Below are 21,634 nucleotides of genomic sequence, written 5' to 3'. Positions count from 1 at the left end.
CTCATATTACTTCCTCATAATGGTAATGTTACCATTTGTATTGGTTTCAAGGCCAACATTCCCAATATGGCTTCCAGTCAGCCTTGTGGGCTGATAACTCTTATGGCCATTTCTGGTTCCTCTCTCCATCCCATCTTAAGTTAACCACTCTCAGCTTCTTGGCTTGCCAGACTCTCTCATGCAAGGGATCTGATATATGTTCCTTCTTTTCATGTAAATGCTCTCCCCTCTCTCATTACCTTTGACAATGGGCTGGTATTGGGCTCATTTTTCAGGGTCATTAAAATATCTCTTCTACTGAGAAGACTTTGAGCTTAGACCAGAAAATATATTTTTTCAGTTATTTGCCTTGGTAGGTGGTAGTAGTATAAGAGTAGTAACTGGCGTTATCCACAGATTTCCATTTTTCCCCAAATTATATTTTACTAAAGAAAGTTTAATAAGTCTCAGATACTTTTCCTTGTATAGACAAGTGATAACATAGCCCAGAAAGTTCACCATAACTATTCAGATGGCTATATCCCAACATTTTTTATGTTATCAATATAATAACCATACATTCCCACCAAGATAGTTTACTCAAGCTTGAGTAGATTTAGGAAAAAAAAAATGTGTACAAATGAATAGCAGTACACTACTATAACTGTGAAGGTCCCAGGATGTGTGAGGTTAATCTTGGGAAATCAATCATGTGAGTAATTTACTTGGGTTGAAGTCCTAAATAAGTGGAGAGTAATGGTGAGAGAGGGCTTATGAAGGTAAATTAAAGCTAGCTTATGAAACTCTAGGTGTATAATTAAAGTGTCTGTGCTTTGTGTACTAATCAGAAGAGACCTATTATATAGTAATAATTGGAGAAATAGAATGGTCTTCAAGACGTCAAGTTGCTTTTACCACAGAGCCATCAATGGAGTTATAAACTGTGTTAACATTATCAGATACATGAGAAAAATTCGGACATCCGTTCCTCACTTCCTAGCGAGCAGAAGCACTAGACCTTCAGGTAAAAGACTTGGGTTTACACCCTAGTTACAACACTGACTCTGAGTTGGCTCAAAAGTAAATGTTTTAAACATCAGAGTAAATTGCAGTCCTCTCTTGGTTTTAGCTTTCTCCCACTGCCTTTTTAATAGGGAGGACATCAGCTGTAAAGCTACTGTGGCATCAGCCCTAATTCTGTAATGTTTTAAATTAATACCTCCTTTTAGCTTCTCTCAGAGAGCTTTGGAGCTTCAAGGTATAAACTTTGAAGTATTCATGGTTTCTCAATGTATCCTTGACAAAAGGTTGGGTTCTTTCTAATGGTCACCATCCACTTCATCAAAAAAAATGCCTCAGATATGTATATAAATCTCGCATCAACTAGAGGAAAGTGCAAAACAAATCATTCTTATACAAACTTTTAAAAAATTTCTTTTATTAGGTAAAGAAGTTCAGTTTGTCAGAGGTTTATAGTTAGAACAAGAAAGAAAGCAATTCATCTATTAAAGATATGACTAGCTTAGCAGTTGAGAGCATATACTCTTGATAAAGAAAATTCTGGGTTCAGACATCAGCTCTACTTCTGACCGGTTCTGTGCCCTTGGAAATGTTTCTAAACTACATAAGGAACATAAGAGTACCAAACTTACAGAGCTGTGGAAAGGATTAAGTGGGTTAGGGTTACGACTTAGAATACTAACTGGCACAAAGTGTGTGTACATATACACACACACACGTATATAATTTACATGTATTTTATATATTTATATTCATATGTATATATATGCTTTCTTCCTATTTGTACTAATAGTAGCAAGAGTAGTATAGTATATTGGTATTTTATAACTATCAGGAAAATGCCTGACCTGAGTTCTTAATAACATATGGAAGATATTGAAATTTTTTGAGTACTCACTATGTTTTGGGCTGGGTGTTTTCATGCCTACCTTTTTTTTTTTAATTAAAAAAAATTAAAAAAATGTAATTGAATTGTAATTTACCATCAACACTCTTATTTCCAGGTGCACAACATAGCCATTCAATATTTCTATACAGTACAAAATGATCACCATGATAAGTCTAGTTAATTGTCTGCCACCATACAAAGTGATTACAATATTATTGACTGTAATTACTATGCCATGCATTCCATTCCCATGACATTTACTCTGTAACTGGAATTTGTTCCTTACCTATTTTACTCATCCATCCACCCCATCCTCCTTCCCTGTGGCAACCAACTCTTTGTTCTTTGTATCTGTGAGCCTGTTTCTGTTTTATGTTTGTTCATTTGGTTTGGTTGTTAGACTCCACATATAAGTGAGATCATATAGTACTTGTCTTTCTCCCTATGACTTATTTCACTTAGTGTGATACCCTCTAGATCCTTCCATGTTGTTGCAAATCTTACAATTTCATTATTTTTTATGGCTGAGTAATATTCCATACACATATACGTATCACATCTTCTTTATCCATTCATCTATCAATGGACAATTAGCTTACTTCCATATCTTTCTTGGCTATTGTAAATAACGCTGTATAAATGTTGGGATGCATACATCTTTTTCACATAAATATCCAGGAGTGGAATCATGGAATTGTTGAATCATATCATAGTTCTATTTTTAATTTTTTGATAAACATTTATACTATTTTCTATAGTGAGTGTACCAATGTACATTCCCACCAACAGTGCATGGGGGTCCCTTTTCTCCACATCTTCTGCAACACTTGTTATTTGTTGTCTTTTTGATAACAGCCATTCTGATGGGATGAGATGATATCTCATTGTGGGTTTGATTTGCATTTCCCTGATGAATAGTGATGTTGAACATCTTTTCATGTATCTGTTGGCCATCTGTATATTTTCTCTGGTAAAAATGTCTATTCAGGCCCTCTGCTCATTTTTTAATTGGGTTGTTTGTTTTTTGATGTTTCATTGTATGAATTTTTTGTATATTGTGTTTATTAATCCCTTATCAGATATATTGTTTGCAAATATTCTCTCCCACTCAGTAGGCTGCCCTTTTATTGATAGTTTCCTTCACTATGAAAAATCTTTTTTATGATTTTTGGTACATAAAAAATGGTACAAGTTTGATGTTGTACCATTTTTTAATTTCTGCTTTTGTTTCCCTTTTTTGAGGAGACAGACCCCAAAAATATTGCTAAGACTAATGTCACTGAGTATACTGTCTATGATTTCTTCTGGAAGTTTTATGGTTTCAGAACTTATGTTTAAGTCTAATGAATTTAGAAGCTTTTTTGTTTGTTTGTTTTGTTTTCATTTATGGTGTGGAAAAGTAGTCCATTTTGATTCTTTTGCATGTACCCTTCCAGTTTTCCCAATACCATTTATTGATGAAGCTGTCTTTTCTGCATTTTATATTTTTGCTTGCTTCATTGTAGATTAAATGAGCCTATAAATATGAGTACATTTTCTGGACTTTTAATTCTGTGCCATTGATGTGTGTGTCTGTTTTTGTGCCAGTACCATACAGTTTTGACTACCATAGCTTTGTAGTATAGTTTCTAATCAGGGCCCATGATAACTCCAGCTTTTCTCCAGTTTGTTCTCTCTCAGATTGTTTTGGCTATTCAGGATCTTTTGTGTTTCCATATAAATTTTAGAGTTATTTGTTCTAGTTCTTTGAAAAATGCCACTGATATTTTGATAGGGATTGCACTGAATCTGTAGATTGCCTTGAGCAGTGTGGTCATTTAAATGATATTAATTCTTCCAATCCATGAGCATGGGATATCTTTCCATTTGTTTGTGCTGTCTTCAGTTTCTTTTGTCAATGTTTTGTAGTTATCTGAGTACAGGTCTTATGTAATTTCCCTGGTTAGATTTATTCCTAGGTATTTTATTCTTTTTGACATAAATGGGATTTTTTTAAAATTTATCTTTCTGATAGTTTTTAGTGTATATAAATATGTCAGATTTCTGTATATGAATTTATTTGTTATATCTAATAGTGTTTTGATGGAGTCTTTAGCGTTTTCTATATACAGCACCTTGTCATCTGCAAATAGTGACAGTTTTACTTCTTCCCTTCCAATTTGAATACCTTTTATTTCTTTTTGTTCTCTGATTGTTGTGGCTAGGACTTCCAATATTATGTTAAGTAGAAGTGGCAAGAGTGAGCATCCTTGCCTTGTTCCTGATCTAAAAAGAAAAAAATTCAGCTTTTCACCACTTAGTATAATGTTAATATATTGTTGAATTTCATTTGCTAATATTTTGTTCAGAATTTTTCCTTTTATGTTCATCAGGCATATTCAACTGTCTTTTTCTCTTTTTTGGGGGGCGTGAGGATGTTGGTAACAGTGTAATCCTGGCCTCCTAGAATGTATTTCAAAGAGTTCCCTCCTTGTCAATTTTTTGAATATGAGAGGGATAGACATTCAGTCTTTAAATATTTGGTAGAATTCCCCTGTAAAGTCATCCAGTCCTGGATTTGTTAGGAGTTTTTTGATTACTGATTCAGTTTCATTACCAACAATGGGTCTGTTCATATTTTCTATTTCTTTCTTATTTAGTCTTAAAAAGAGTGCATGTTTCTAAGAATTTATCCATTTCTTCCAGGTTTTCCAATTTGTTGGCACATATCTGTTCATAGTATTCTCTTATGATTGGATTTCTGTGATATAGGTTGTAACTTCATTTCTAATTTTATTTATTTGGGCACTCTCTTTTTTCTCCTGGTAAGTATGGTTGAAGAGTTATCGATTTTGTTTATCTTCTTAAAGAACTAACTCAGTTACATTGATCATTTCTATTGTTTTTCTTTAATGTCAATATCACTAATTTCTACTCTAATTTTTATTATTTCTTTCCTTCTACTAACTTTGGGTTTGGTTTGTTCTTCTTTTCCTTGTTTCTTTAAGTGTAGTTTGTTCATTTGATATTTTTCTTGCTTCCTGAATTTAACATTATAAACTTAACTCAGAACTGCTTTTGCTATGTAACTTCACTTTAAATATATGAGTGTGTCTTTATATCTATAGTGAGTATCCTCTAGGCAGCATATATATGGGTCTTGTTTTTTTATTCATTTATCCACTCCATGTCTTTTGATTTGATAATATACTCCATTTACATTTACAATAAGTATTCATATGTATGTTCTTATTGCCATTTTGTTAATTGTTGTGGGATTGTTTTTGTAGTTTTTTTTTGAAATTCCTTTCTTCTTTTGTTCTCTTGTGATTTGTTGATTATCTTTAGTGCTATGTTTGGATTCTTTCTTTTCTCTTTTCTTTTTGTGTGTGTAGCTACTATAAGTTTTTGGTTTGTGACTACCGTGAGATTTATATATAGCAATATATATATATATATATATATATATATCAATACATATATGTATATATAATTCTATCTATCATCTATCTAATATGTGAGGTATCAACTTATCTATGACTTCGCCTCTTCTACCTATCTCATTGTGATTTTTTTCTTTATATCTTCAGTTGTGGAAAATCTTCAGATTATTCTCAACAATAGTTGCTCTGAAAATAGTTGTAATTTAGGTGTGCCCATGGGAGGAGGTGAGCTTAGTGTTTTTCTACTCTGCCATCTTGGCCACTCTCCATTCATACTTTGAAACTGATGTCATTGATTAAAGAGCTTTTATCTTTTCTTTTGTTAGTGGCGAGTGCTAGAAATTGCCCTGTAAGATGTGCTGCTTTATTATTTCCCACTAATTAATATGTTGTGTTTTTACTTTCATTTTCTTAAAAAAATAATTTCTACATACAATTTTTATTTTTTTCTTTTGCTGATAGGTTATTTAGAAGTGTTTTATTTATTTTTTCAAATATTTGGGAATTTTTCATAGATCTATTTTCTATTATTGGTTTCTAACTTAATTACATTGAAGTCAGAGAATATATGTCCCGTGAGTTGAATTATTTTACATTTATTGGTAATTTTTATGGCCCTGAATATGGCCTACTGGTCTTCAGGTTGTACTCATTGATAGTTACTCTGTAAATAGCTGTAATTTTGGTGTGCCCACAGGAGGAGGTGAGCTCAGTGTCTTCCAACTCTGCCATACTGGCCCCACCTCTCATGCATATTTCTCTATCAGACAACCAGTCAAGGGTCCTTAGTTTTTTCATCTGTTTGGTAAAAATTAGGGACTTGCCCTACATTAAACAATTAGTATGTGAAAGCCCTAATTTGAAAATGAGATTCTAACTCCAATTCCAGTGGTGCCCAAGTCACAGGCTGTAGTTCTATCATTCTAGATAAAATGATATCTAGAATCATAAGAGGGTTAAAAGTAAGGGATAAAAGTCCATAAGCCTCTTAGCAATTGCTGATTTAATATACACTTTATTTCTTTAAATAAAAAATCACTAAGACAATCTGTCTTTTTTGGATTTTTGGTACACCTCTGTGTACACCCCCAAAACCCTGGCCAATTGTGTCTCAGAAGATAAGTGCATTTCCTTGGCTGGCTGTGGAGCCCAGCTGTTTTTTTCCTGTGCTGTAACCTACACTGAGTGCCATCTCCTCGCAGCCATGGCATATGACCGCCACATGGCCATCTGTAACCCATTACTTTATACAAGTACTATGTCCCATTCTCTGTGTACTGGACTCATTGCTGGCTCCTACATAGGAGGGTTCTTGAATGCCATAGTCCATAGTGCCAACACTTTTCGCCTGAGTTTCTGTGGTAAAAATATCATTGACCACTATTTCTGTGATGTACCACCATTGGTAAAGATGTCTTGTACAGACACCCAGGTCTATGAAAAGGTCCTTCTGGGAGCGGTGGGTTTCACAGTCCTCTCCAACATTCTTACCATCCTAATTTCCTATTTCAACATCCTTCTGGCTATTCTGAGGATGCACACGGCTTCAGGAAGGTGCAAGGCCTTCTCCACCTGTGCTTCACATCTCATCTCGGTCATGCTCTTCTATGGATCCTTGCTCTTCATGTATTCAAGGCCAAGTTCCACCTATTCCCTGGGGAGAGACAAAGTGGCATCTCTGTTCTACACTGTGGTCAACCCATTGCTCAATCCTCTCCTCTATAGCCTGAAAAACAAAGATGTCAAAGAGGCCTTCTGGAAAGCCACACAGATCATAAGGCCTCAGAGATGATGGTGACCTTTGTGCCGAATGCTCTCATTGCATTTCCCAAATTATTGCCTTATAAGCATGTTTATAAACACTGCAATAGTTCAAGTAAATACAACACATTATACTTAAAAGATGAATCATTGATCAAACCATTTTTTGTTTATTATCATTTTATTGTGATTAATGTATTTTAAACCTATCTTATTTGGATGTTTGATGTTCTACAATATTGTATTTTGCTACTTTGAAGTACTAGATTTTCATAAAACTCATCCTCTTGATTTTTGGAGGAGGTCTTTGAAAGAGAAAGTAGATTTGGATATTTTTCAAGTACATAGTTTGACTTTGAATCTTGGTGAGTGAACTTTATTGATTGAGAAAAGGATTTATAATTGTCAACCTGCTGGAAACTTAGTCAAAACTTGACAAATATTTATTTTTAGTAAGACATTCTTCCGAATTCCTTCATAAAACTCTGAGTATATTAATTATTTCTTTGTCAACTTTTTGCCTTCTACATTAATGTAATAGTAAGCAAATTGTTTGAGTTGTTTATATTACGAAAAAAGACTTTTCTAAATGTATAGAGAAATATGTGTCCTCAGGATTATATGTCACCTTAAAAGAGTGATCTCTTCTATGTAGAATGAGTAGTCTACCACACCATCCCTCTGATTACACATCACATATTCCCCATGGAGGAAAATAACAACACCAAGTAGGACAAACTGAAACAAACAAACATACAAATGAAAGCCCCACTCTATTCTAGGTTCAATTCTTATTCCCATCCTCCCAGACACTCATGGAATATTTTAACCACCAAGAATCTCACAGCTCAATATTTAGTATGTGACAGGTTTAGTTGATATTTTTTCATGACTTGTATGTAATGTACAGCTCCTTTTGAAAATTGATTCTGCATTTCATATTTAATATTTTTAAAAATTCATTGTAAGGAATAATAACCTTCATTGCTTTGGGAAGAGTACTGATCCTTTTGCTATCATCTATATCCATAACAATGGTCGTAAACAAACAGCCTCCAGATACTCACTTTTATTGCTTGTAATCTGATGTTGTACATTTGACTCAAAAATACTTTCATGTCTATAAACATACTTTATAGAAACTAGAAACTACAAAACTGGAGATAATGTTTTCCAAACATACTAATTAGTTTCTTGTAGATGATCCTTGAAATTCTGCTTTAATTTCCACCTATATGCATACATGATAGCTAGATAAGTGCAAAAAAATGAACCTATGATTCTAATCCGGACTTTTAAGCATCTGACACAGCTGATTAAATTAAAAACTTATCCTGTCATTTATTTTCTTTTTATCTTTTGACCACCTCAAATAGTTAATTAAAAAGAAAGCACTCTTTACACCAACATTGCAAATTATGGAATATTAGTTATATTTGACAAATGAGTAGTTTCTGCCTCAGAAGTTAGAACTTTGCTATTGAAAGATAATAGCTATTGTTGTAATGAGCACATTTATAAAATGCAATTAAATAAAAATTTCAGAACCAATAGTTGTAGCCAATTCACCATTTGTATTAGCTCTGACGTTTCTAATCTTTCTTTTCATCTGTGTTTATTATCTAATACCTCACTGGCCTCTCTTTTTCCATCACAAAATTCTTCATATGAGTATCAGACAAGAAGGATTTGGGGTGTATTCCACAAATTTCAAGAATCCATTTGATGGTTTCTTCACAACCTGTTAATGCCCATCAAGTAGGGGAAAAAATGGGTTTATCTCAGGGGAGATAGTAAAGTAAAAGTTAATCATTCAGAATTCCAGAAGTGATATATACCCTTCTGTATTGCACTAAACCCTGATATTGTTATTTTAAAAACTACATTAATGTGAAGTTGAATCTATTAAGTTGTAGAATAGATTATAGCAGGATCACTAAAGCAAAATCAACTGATGCAAGTAAAATGAGTTTTTCATTGGATTTCTTTGAATAGAAAAATAGATTTTTTTTAATACCTATCCCCAAGCTTCCCCTGAAGCAGTCTGTTTTCACTGAGCACTGGTTTGAGAAATTTATATCAATTTAGACTTCGGAGTACATTAACCTGAAGAGTTTTTTCAGAGCTTCTTTCACGTCTTTATTCCTCAGACTGTGGATCGTGGGGTTCAACATGGGGAAGAGCACAGTGTAAAATGTAGACACCACCTTTTCCCTCTCAAGGGAGTAGCTGGAACTTGGACGAGAGCAGATGTAGAGAATGGAGCCATAGTACAAGGTGACAGAGATCAAATGAGAGGAGTATGTGGAGAAGGCTTTAAGGCAGCCCTTGGCAGAGCGGATCCTCCGGATGGCAGCAATGATGAAGAGGTAGGATGCTACTATGAGCACAATGGGAATGATGACATTGGAGGTCAGGAGGAAGTATAGCACATCCAGGTACGTCTCTTTCACATCACATGCCAACTTCACCAGGGGAGGGACATCACAGAAAAAGTCATCAATAACATTGTTACCACAAAAATTCAATGTGAATGTGTTGCTGGTGAGTATTATTGCATTGACAAAACCTCCAGTGTAGGAATATATAACCAAACAGAGGCAGAGTCTCCTTGACACGGCCTGGGCATAAAGCAGGGGGTTGGAACATATGACACATAGTGGTCATAAGCCATGCAGCCAATAGATAGCACTCACTGTAGGCCAGCCCAGCAGAGAAGAAGAACTGGGCTACACAGCCAGTGAAGGAGTTGCTTTTGTCTTCAGAGATGCACGTCACTAGGATCTTTGGGCTGTAGACAGAGGAATAACGGAGATCCAGAAAATACAGATTCCCAATGAAAAAATACATGGGTATGTGCAGCCAGAAGTCATCACAGATCAACACTATGAGGGTGGTATTTCCTACCAGGGTCACGGAGTAGATGCCAAGAAACACTACAAACAGGACCAGCTGCATCCTGGGGTCTGTTGTGAAGCCCACCAGGATGAACTCAGTGACTGTGTGATTGTTTCTCTCCATGGTTTACAGAGACCTCAACTGTAAATGAAAAGTGAAGTGTTTAATTACCTCAACCAATACCAAAGGAGGGCATTCTCTGTTACAACCTATGAGATATAGTCAAAGATATGGTTATTGGAGTAAGGAAGAGCTGAGCTGGAATCTTGGCTGATTTAGGCAGGTGATGGAAGTTTTCTGAACCTCAATATATTTATTTAAACAAAATATACTTATTAATAGGAAATCTTAATGCTGTTTGGGGGTTTATTCATTCATTAGGAAAGTATTTCTTGAGCCCTTGGTGCTGTCTAGGCATTGGGATACAGCCGTGAGGATGGCAGGGTTAACCCTTATTCTATGGAGCCTTTATTTACAAAAGGATAAATGAATAATAAGCAGGGACTTCCTTGGTGATACAGTGGTTAAGAGTTCTCCTTCCAATGCAGTTGGTGTGTTTCGATCCCTGGTCAAGGAGCTGGGATTCCATGCACCTCGAGGCCAAAAAAGCCAAGCTATAAAGCAGAAGCAATACTGTAGCAAATTCAATACAGACTTCAAAAATGGTCCACATCAAAAAATATTTAAAAAAAAGAATAAGTATAGAAATATTTTCAGTTAGATGATATTAAGAAAATAAAACTAGATCATCCGATGAAGAGGAATTGGGAAAGGAGCTAATCAAATTTAGACACTGAGAAAACAATCCATTTCCCATTGCCCAGCTACAAACAAACAAGTGGTTCAAAACTTATGAGATGTCAGAAAGTCCCCATTGTTTAGAAGATGGTGACATGTGAATGGTTGTAGAATATACCACTCCAAAATATACCATTTTGGCGTAAGAGTTATTTTGAGCTAATAGCATTAAGAAAAAACAAAAACAAAGAAAAAACAAAAAACAAAACACAAAAAACAGCAGAAACCTAAGGGACGCTCTGATATCCTCTTTTCTTCCTGCAAACAGGAGGTAAAACTCTTATGTAAGAGTTGCCCTCCCAATATCAGGAGAAAAGAAATACTCTTATAATCAAAGACAGGAAATTGAGACAAAGAATTCTGCACAAAGAGACCTTGTGAAAATAACTATTTTTTTCTTTTTCATCCATGTTGTATCATGTATCATTATTTTATTCTTTTATTTGCTAAAAATATTTCTTTATATAGATATACCATATTTTATTTACCCATTCATTAATTGATGGACATTTTATTTTTTCTACTTTTTGGCAATTATGAACAATTTTGCTATAAACATTCATGTAGAAGTTTTGTGTGGACATGCATTTTCATTTATCTTGAGTAGACAACTAGATGTAGAATTTCAGAGTCACACGGTGAATCTATATTTAACACGTTGAGGAACTGCCAAATTGCCATCCATGTTAGCTGTGCCATTTTTCAATCCCACCAGCAATTTTTTTTAATTTTCACTAAAACAAGTTGTCTGTCTTTTTTATTTTAGCAGCGCTCATGTGTCTGAGTCTGAAGTGTTACAATAATGTGGTTTTGATTTACTTCTTCCTAATGACTAATAATGTTGAGCATCTTTTCATGTGCTCATTGGCTATTTGTTTTTTTTTCTTTGGAATAATGTCTATTCAAATCTTGATCCGTTTTTAATTAGGTTTTTGATCTTTATATTGTTGAATTGTAAGAGTTCTTTTATATTCTAGATACAAGTTCCTTATCAGATATAACAGAGTTGTAAATATTATCTCTCATTCTCTGGTTTATCTTTTCACTTTCTTGATGGTCTCCTTTCATGTACAAAAATTATTAAATTTGATAAAGTTCAATTTATCTATTTTTTTTCCATGCTTGCTTTCGGTGTCTTATCTAAGATATAACCTAATTCAGTTGCCTAAACCCATGGTCACAAATATTTGCCCTTTTTCTTCTAAGATTTTTATAGTTTTATTTCTTAAATTTAGATCTATGATTCATTTTGAGTTAATATTTGTATACGGTGTGAGGTAGGGAACCAACTTCATTCTTTTGGGTGTAAATACCTAGTTGTTCCAACACCATTTGCTGAAAAGGCTATTTTTTCCCTAATGAATTGTCTTGTCACCCCTGTCAAAAATGAGTTGTTCAGGGACTTCGCTGGTGGTGCAGTGGTTAAGAATCTGCCTGCCAATGCAGGGGACATGGGTTCAATCCCTGGTCCAGGAAGAATGCCATGGAGAGACTAAGCCCATGTGCCACAACTACTGAGCCCACATGTCACAATTACTGTAGCCTGTGCACCTAGAGTCCATGCTCTGCAACAAGAGATGCAATGGCAATGAGCAGCCTATACACTGCAATGAAGTGTAGCGCCCGCTTGCCACAACTAGAGAAATCCCACACAGAGCAAGGAAGACCGAATGCAGCCAATAAATAAATAATAACATTTATTTTTTAAAAAATTAGTTGTTCATTGTTTCAGTTTCCTGTTGCCCCTGTAACAAATTACTCCATATTTGGTTGCTTAAAATAATACAAATATAGTATCTTATGGCTCTGTTGATTAGAAGTTGGACTCAACATGGCTCCAACTGGGCTGAAATCAAGATGTTCACAGGGTTATATTCCTTTCTGGTGACTCTAAGGGATTATCCTTTCCTTGACTCCTTCACCTTATAAGAGTTGTCCACATTCCTTGGTTTGCTTTCCCTCTCCTCCATCTTAAAAGTCAGCATGGGGCTTCCCTGGTAACACAGTGGTTAAGAATTCACCTGCCAATGCAGGGGATGTGTGTTCAAACCCTGGTCTAGGAAGATCCCACATGTCTCGGAGCAACTAAGCCCATGAGCCACAACTACTGAGCCTGTGCTCTAGAGCCTGCGAGCCACAACAAATGAGCCCATGCTTCACAACAACTGAAGCCCAAGTGCCTAGAGCCCATGCTTCACAACAAGAGAAGCCAAAACAATAAGACTGCACACCACAATGAAGAGTAACCCCTGCTTTCTGAAACTACAGAAAACCTGCATGCAACAACAAAGATCTAATGCATCCAATAAATAAAAATAGATAAATAAATTTATTAAAAAAAAGAAAGTTTGAAAGTCAGCAGCATTGTATCTCTATCCTGTTCTTCAATAGTCATAGCTCCCTCTGAAATCCTCTTCCTCCCTTTTCAACTTTTAAGGAATCTTGTGACTACATCAGGTTCAGCCTATAATCTAGTATAATCTATTTTAAAGTCAGTTGATTAGCAACCTTAATTTCCACTTCCCATGTAGCCTAACATAGTCACAGTTTCCAGGGACTGGAACATTTTGAGAAGGCATTTATCCTACCTACCAAAACCATGAATATAAGGGTTTACTTCTGGGCTCTCCATTCTATTCCATTGATCCTTATGTCTATCCTTATGCTAGTACCTCACTCTCTTAATTACTATAGCATTGTAGTAAGTTTTGTGTGAGTCCTTCAACTTGGCCCTTCTTTTTTAAAATAATCTTATCTTCCTTTTGACTTCTCATGTATTTTTAGTTACTTTTCCACAACTGCTTCTCTTTGTTCACCCTGTATAAAAGTACTTAGATTTTGCTGCTTGTTTGGGTATTCATGTCCTTACGAGAGCTTCTATGTGATATAAAATTATATTAAATAAGTTTCTGTGCTTTTCTCCTGTGAATCTGTTTTATGTCAACAGATTCTCAGGCCCAACCCAAACCCTAAGGTAAAATTTTGTCTCCCCTACACAGTTTTGCTCCACAATCACAGAATAAATCCACCCCTCAGTTATTCTGCAGGAGTCTTTATCTTTAGGCTTTGGCACATTTATCATACATCACAGAAAGAGAACCAAATTGATAATCAGGGTGAAATATCAGAGTGGAGACTAACAAATTAATACACCTGGTTATGTCGAGTTAGAAAAAGTAATTGTAGGTCTTTTGAAGTCTGAAAACCTGGTACTCAGCATTATTATTATTATTATTATTATTATTATTATTATTATTAATTATTATTGTAACTAGTCATGAACAATTTAAAAACAAAATCCAAACTTGATAGCATCTATACTAATAGTTCTTAATTCTATCACATTTAAAAATTTCCACTTTATTACAAACATTTATAATGTTTCACTTATAGTCCTAAAATTAAATTTATAGTCACTATAACATTTTTGTGCTCTGAGACCCAAAATCCAATTTGGGGGGCATTCAGCCACACATAAAATGGATGGTACTCTGGACATCAGCAGGGTACATAAGAATTCTACTCACTTCTGGTACCAGCTACTTAGAGGCAGCATCAGATGAACAAATATATATTTTTTCTTTTAAATCACAAAGGAAAAGTGTTTGGTCCTACGAGACTCTTCTTTCTCCCAATTTCAGATACCAATTACAAGCCCAGTCTGTTACCTGTACTTCTGACGGACTTGCTATAAATCAGAGGTTTCTAGGAGCCTCACCTTGGGTTTGATTAAATTCTTATAGCAGCTCACAGAATTCAAAGAAACATTTTACTTACTAGATCACCAGTTCACTATAAAAACATAGAAACCAGGAACAGTCAGACAGAGAGATGCACAGGACAAGGCATGGGGAAAGTGTTCAGAGTTTCCATGCTGCGTCCAGGCGCACCATTCTTCCTGCACCTCCTTGTGATTATGAACCGAGCATCTCTCCAAATCCTGTCTTTTTGGGTTTTTATGGAGGTTTCATTACAAAGGAAAAATTGCTCAAATCATTGGCCACTGGTGATTAATTCAACTTTTAGCTCCTCTCCCATCCCTGTAGGTCAGACCTTGGGACTGAAAGTTCCAATTCTCTGATCACAAGATTGGCTTCATTGCCAAACAATCCCCATTCTTAAGCAATTTCCAAAAGTCACCTCATTCACATAACAAAAGACACATTTATCACCATCAATACTTAGGAAATTCTGAGGGTTTGGGGAGCTGTGAGCCAAGAACTCTGGAGGAAGACTAAATATATATGAGAAACATATATATTTGGTCGTCTGCATAATCAAATATATATTTTTATTTTAAATCACAATTTTGCGATCACCTACCTCAATAATATGTATGAATACATGTATAAAATATCCTAAGACTAATGTAAAGGTGATAAAAAGGAAAGGTAGTTTATAATATAATTATGTGATAATAATTATAAGATTTATTATAAAATAATGTGAATTTTAATATGTAAGTGTTGGAACACAGTGAAATGGATACATATATATATGTAAAATCATTGTGCATGCATTAGTAACTGAAATATAAAGAGTTGCATTTACATTGGTGATATTTCTGACAAGGTGAAAATTCTCGATAAAGTTCCAAACAAAACAAATGCCAATCTTCCCTCAATTGTGAATTCCTAGACAAGTCAATATATAGCAAAACCTTGCAAATTATACATTGTGTTTATTTTTAAATTGGAGTATATTTCAAACACATAATTATATGATCTTTCTTCAATGTACAAATGTCCATCAAGACACTGGGTCTAGAAGGTGTGACACTTTTCTTTGAATGGGACTGTCCCATGGATGCAGCACATTTTTATCCTTGTCTACTACATACTATGATCAGTAGGGTCCCTGATCTTTGTGACAGTTAAAAATCCAACCACACGTTAAAAAAAATGTTTCTTAAAGGATATTATCACTCTGTTAAGAAACTCTACTCCGAAACTTGGCTTTTTACTTTGTGACTCTTCAAAGGATATATATAGAAATTATATAAAGAAATAAAAGAAAATAACTGGAAAATATCCCTGAGTGATAAGATTACCTGGGGTGCTATAGTGCTCCATCCATTTTTCATGGGTTTACTGGGTCACTGGGGTCACACAGAGATAGGAGCCCACTAGCAAGTAAATTCCATGAGAGTAGGAATTTTTGTCTGTTTCATTCATGACTATATGCCCAGTGCCTAGAATATTACCTGGTATATAGTAGACTCACATACATATTTAATGAATGAATGAGTGAATGAACAAAAATGAATGAGTGAGTTGGAAGAGAAACGAGTCAATAGTATCAATTTTATGGGTGGCTTCTAATGATGTCATTTTATCCTTAAACCATGAGCAGAATTGTTTGATACCTCACATACATTTCCTGGCACTAGTAATCCCTGGCCATTTGTGTTTCTTGCAGACAGGAATGGGCAGGAGACAAAGAAATTTGCCTACAAAGCTTTACCAAATATTTGTTCATCCAAATGGAATGGGTCTGCGATGCCAACTAAAGAATGTCACTCACCGTCTGGTGCTACAAGGATTGAGTCCTTAGCCACTGCAGTCACTGACTTTCAACACATCCTGAAAGGAGTTCAGGATGGAGATCAGGAATGAGGCACTCTGTGGTCTGGGAAGACTGGCAGAATAAGCCTTCATATCAGTTAGATATTTTCAGGAGAAAATTTTAAGAACACAATTTCTTCCATCTTCTTATATTTGAAAAAGCACTAAAATTATTAAGTAAGATATCAGTGTCTTGTGACTAGCAGTAACCTTCTACCAAATGCTGACCTCCCCCTTTACCACTTTAGAGCAGTTCCTCAGAACTAGTTGAGAGGGTGTCTCCTAGGCTATAGTCCTAAGGAAGTCCCTAAATAAAACTGAAACTCACAGCTCTCATGTTGTGAGTTTTTATTTCAGTCAACAATGTAGAAGGTGTTTTTAATGTCAGCAACAGATTTCCTGTTATTATATGACATGATGGATAGAAAGCATGCCTTAGAAATCGAGCTGCATGCTCAAACCAGAGACAGCTGGAGTATCATGGAAAATGCATGTGACTTTCAGACAATAACAAAGATTCAATTAGTTACTTTTTAGGATATTAACAATGCTGTTTCTTTGGTAAGTGGTTCCTGATAGTAGCTTCTTTGAATTTTTTTTATTTCACTTTTTTTTATTTTTTGTTTGTTTTGTATGTGTTTGTGTGTGTGTGTGTGCATTTAGGATTTTTTCCCCATTCCTTGTCCTTTTCTGTAATATTAGTTGCTCTTTATTGTCTCTAATAATGAGAAATTCTACTTTTTCTTGTGAGCTCTCAGCAGTTTCAAAAACTGTAATAAGAAGATGGTGAGATACATGAAAAGAGGCCCTTTTATTAGCACATATTGTATCTTAGTATGTAAATGACCTTAGGACTAGTGAGGAACAAGTAAAATTTTCCATCTAACTCTAATATCTCAATTAGGCAACTTACCTAACATTCTCAGCAACACCATCACCTTAACAGTATTCAAACCTACATGTCCCCAAATCTTCTATATTAGTTTCTGAATCCCCAGGGTTGTAGATTCCTGAAACCCCTTAGGATTTCTATGTCTTAGGAAATAACTAACAAGGCAATTAAATAAAATTGTATGTCAACCAACTGAGCATTACTCAATGATGGAACATTTTTTGTTTTTTAAGACTACAATTCCGAGCTGAAATGTAATCAGTCAGAATTTTCATTCTCATTCTCTCCAGTTGTGTAGAAGCCAAAATAAATGTGTGCACATTTATTATGTATACTATATATACTACATATTCATATGTGTATATTTTGATATTAAATTATGTACATTCAATGATACTGATATCTTTATTGTCTGTTGAATACCTTTCCTTTGTCCTTACTAATCCATTCTCTATACTTTTAACTCCTCTCTGCTCCAGGGTGCTCAGCTGTATCAGCTGCATCAGTGGGCTCCTTTGCTCTATGTCTGCTTTATGGGTTTAGCCAGTGGTTGTCAATAGCAGAAAAGGAAGTGAGGTCCGTGTGGTTTTCTCTTTCCTCTTTCTTGCAAAGATGCCACAGCTGGCTGCATCCCTGGACCTAGACCATAGAGCCTACCAGGTGACCTATTTCCCAGCTCTCCCTCTAGGGCTCATAACCTCACCCTCTTCTCTCACCTTCGGGAAAAGAGGAGGTAAGAGCTCTCAGAAGTTCTTAGTTCTAGAGTTATTACAACATTCCTTGGGATGCAAATAGAAATTGTAATTATCATGTGGTAAACTGGCTTTTGTTGAAATTTAAATCTGGACTATCCAACTGAAAAAGAGAAACAAGAAGCCAGAAAGCCATGTTGTAATGTGTAGCTCTGAGAGACAAGATGGAAGCAATTCCCCATTATACTGCAAACTCTAGATTTAACCAGGTACTCTGTTGTTTACACATTCATGGCAATGTCTCATGGATCAGGTGAGTCTTATGAGATGAAGTAGATGAGAAAACAACCAAGGTGATATTTTTCTTGAAAAGAAGAAATATTTCATTTTTTCTTGGATAAAAAGATACCGTCATTTTCTGAGAGGATTATTAAACCACTGGATAACGGGATGATTAGACAACTTCCTACTAATTCAAGATTGCAGAGGTAATTACTTTCTTTTCATGAATAACCACATATTGGGGGAATTTATTTGCTTTACATACTCATATTCTTATTGGCATTTTCCTGCCATCACCTACAGATGTATAATTACATAATGCCTGTTTCATGATCATGGTATACACCAAACATTGCCTGTACCAAGAAGTAAATTAGATGTCAATCACTTTTTTTAAATTAATTAATTAATTTATTTATTTTGGGCTGCATTTGGTTTTCATTGCTGCGCACAGGCTTTCTCTAGTTGCGGTGAGTGGGGGCTACTCTGTTGCAGTGCTTGGGCTTCTCATTGTGGTGGCTTTTCTTTTTGCAGAGCACAGACTCTAGGTGCTCGGACTTCAGTAATTATGGCACATGGGCTCAGTAGTTGTGGCTAGTGGGCTCTAGACTGCAAGCTCAGTAGTTGTGGTGCACGGGCATAGTTGCTCCATGGCATGTGTGATCTTCCTGCACAAGGGCTTAAGCCTGTAACCCCTGCATCGGCAGGCAGATTTTTTTTTTTTTATTGAGATACAGTTAACTTACAATAAACTGCATATATTTAGAGCGTACAATTTGGTGTCCCAATCCCCCAATTCATTCCCCCCAACCCTCCCCACTTTCCCCACTTGGTGTCCATATGTTTGTTCTCTACATCTGGGTCTCTATTTCCACCTTGCAAACAGGTTGATTTGTACCGTTTTTCTATATTCTGCATATATGTGTTAATATACAGTATTTGTTTTTCTCTTTCTGACTCAATTCCCTCTGTATGACAGTCTCCAAGTCCATCCATGTCTCTAGAAATGTCCCAGTTTCCTTGCTTTTTAGAGCTGAGTAATATTCCATTGTATATATGTACCACATCTTTTTTATCCATTCATCTGTTGATGGACATTTAGGTTGCTTCCATGTCCTGGCTATTGTAAATAGTGCTGCAATTAGCACTGGAGTGCATGTATCTTTTTGAATTATGGTGTTCTCTGGGTATATGCTCAGCAGTGGGATTGTTGGGTCATATGGTAACTCTATTTTTAGTTTTTCAAGGAACCTCCATACTGTTCTCCATAGTGGCTGGATCAATTTACATTCTTACCAAAGTGCTGGAGTGTTCCTTTTTCTCCACACCCTCTCCAGCATTTATTGTTTGTAGATTTTCTGATGATGCCCATTCTGACTGGTGTGAGATGATACCTCATTGTCATTTTGATTTGCATTTCTCTAATAATTAGTGATATTGAGCAGCTTTTCATGTGCCTCTTGGCCATCTGTATGTCATTTTTGGAGAAACGCCTATTTAGGTTTTCTGCCCATTTTTTGATTGGGTTGCTTTTTTTTGATATTGAGTTGGATGAACTGTTTATATATTTTGGAGATTAGTCCTTTGTCTGTCGATTCATTTGCAAATATTTTTTCCCATTCTGAGGGTTGTCTTCTCATCTTGCCTATAGGTTCCTTTGTTGTGCAGAAGCTTTGAAGTTTCATTAGGTCCCACTTATTTAATTTTGTTTTTATTTCCTTTACTCTAGGGGGTGGATCAAAAAAGATCTTGCTGTTATTTACGTCAAAGTGTGTTCTTCCTATGTTTTCCTCTAGGAGTTTTACAGTGTCTGGCCTTACATTTAGGTCTTTAATCCATTTGGAGTTTATTTTTTTGTATGGTGTTAGGGAGTGTTTTAATCTCATTCTTTTACATGTAGCTGCCCAATTTTCCCAGCACCACTTATTGAAGAGGCTGCCTTTTATCCATTGTATATCCTTGCCTCGTTTGTCATAGATTAATTGAACATAGTTTATCTCTGGGCTTTCTATTCTGTTCCATTGATCTATATTTGTGTTTTTGTGCCAGTACCATACTGTCTTGATCACTGTAGCCTTGTAGTATAGCCTGAAGTCAGGAAGCCTGATTCCCCCAACTCCGTCTTTCCTTCTGAAGATTGCTTTGGCTATTTGGGGTATTTTGTGTTTCCATACAAATCATAACATTTCTTGTTCTAGTTCTGTGAAAAATGCCATTGGTAATTTGATCAGGATTGCATTGAATCAGTAAATTGCTTTGGGTAGCATAGTCATTTTCACAATGTTGATTCTTCCAATCCAAGCATATGGTATGTCCCTCCATCTGTTTGTATCTTCTTTGATTTCTTTCATTAGTGTCTTACAGTTTTCTGAGTACAGGTCTTTTACCTCCTTGGTTAGGTTTATTCCTAGGTGTTTGATTCTTTTTGTTGCAATGGTGAATGGGATTGTTTCCTTAATTTCTCTTTCTGATCTTTCATTGTTAGTGGATAGAAATGCAAGAGGTTTCTGTGTGTTAATTTTGTATCCTGCACGTTTACCGAATACATTGAATAGCTCAAGTAGTTTTCTGGTGGCATCTTTAGGATTTTCTATGTATAATATCATGTCATCTGCAAACAGTGACAGTTTTCCAATTTGGATTCCTTTGATTTCTTTTTCTTCTCTGATTGCTGTGGCAAGGACTTCCAAAACTATGTTGAATAGTAGTGGCGAGAGTGGACATCCTTGTCTTGCTCCTGATCTTAGAGGGAATGCTCCCAGTTTTTCACCATTGAGAATGATGTTTGCTGTGGGTTTGTCATATATGGCCTTCATTATGTTGAGGTAGGTTCTCTCTATGCCCACCTTCAGGAGAGTTTTTATCATAAATGGGTGTTGAATTTTGTCAGAAACTTTTTCTGCATCTATTGAGATGATCATGTAGTTTTTATCCTTCAGTTTGTTAATATGGTGTATCACATTGATTGATTTGCATATATTGAAGAATCCTGCATTCCAGGGATAAACCCCACTTGATCATGGTGTATGATTCTTTTAATGTGTTGTTGGCTTCTGTTGGCTAGTATTTTGTTGAGGATTTTTGCATCTAAATTCATTAGTGATATTGCTCTATAGTTTTTTTTTTTTTTTTTTTTTGTAGTGTCTTTGTCTGGTTTTGGTATCAGGGTGATGGTGGCTTCAAAAATGAGTTTGGGAGTGTTCCTTCCTCTGCAATTTTTTGGAAGAGTTTGAGAAGGATGGGTGTTAGCTCTTCTCTAAATGTTTGATAAAATTCACCTGTGAATCCATCTGGTCCTGGACTTTCGTTTGTTGGGAGATTTTTAATCACAATTTCAATGTCATTACTTGTGATTGGTCTGTTCATATTTTCTATGTCTTCCTGATTCAGTCTTAGAAGGTTATACCTTTCTCAGAATCTGTCCATTTCATCCAGGT

The 21,634-nt window shown here is 35.5% G+C and overlaps 2 protein-coding genes across 2 annotated transcripts; one reads left to right on the top strand and one right to left on the bottom strand.

Annotated features, from left to right (window-relative positions):
- Window positions 1-6,361: 6,361 nt before the first annotated feature.
- Window positions 6,362-7,102, top strand: LOC130850491 (olfactory receptor 9G4-like; the record flags this gene model as incomplete). Its single annotated transcript, XM_057730081.1, has 1 exon — window positions 6,362-7,102. A coding segment is annotated over one exon (741 nt), but the record flags the coding sequence as incomplete, so codon positions are not given.
- A 2,053-nt stretch (window positions 7,103-9,155) lies between these two features.
- On the bottom strand, window positions 9,156-10,092 carry LOC130849990 (olfactory receptor 1013-like). Its single transcript, XM_057729296.1, is given in 3 exon segments — window positions 9,156-9,719; window positions 9,722-9,747; window positions 9,750-10,092. Coding segments are annotated over 3 exon segments (933 nt in total).
- Between the last annotated feature and the right edge of the window lie 11,542 nt (window positions 10,093-21,634).

Source organism: Hippopotamus amphibius, chromosome 3 (genome assembly GCF_030028045.1).
Source record: "Hippopotamus amphibius kiboko isolate mHipAmp2 chromosome 3, mHipAmp2.hap2, whole genome shotgun sequence".
In the NCBI taxonomy this organism is placed as follows: Eukaryota; Metazoa; Chordata; class Mammalia; order Artiodactyla; family Hippopotamidae; genus Hippopotamus; species Hippopotamus amphibius.
This window is presented reverse-complemented; position numbering and strand designations above follow the sequence as displayed.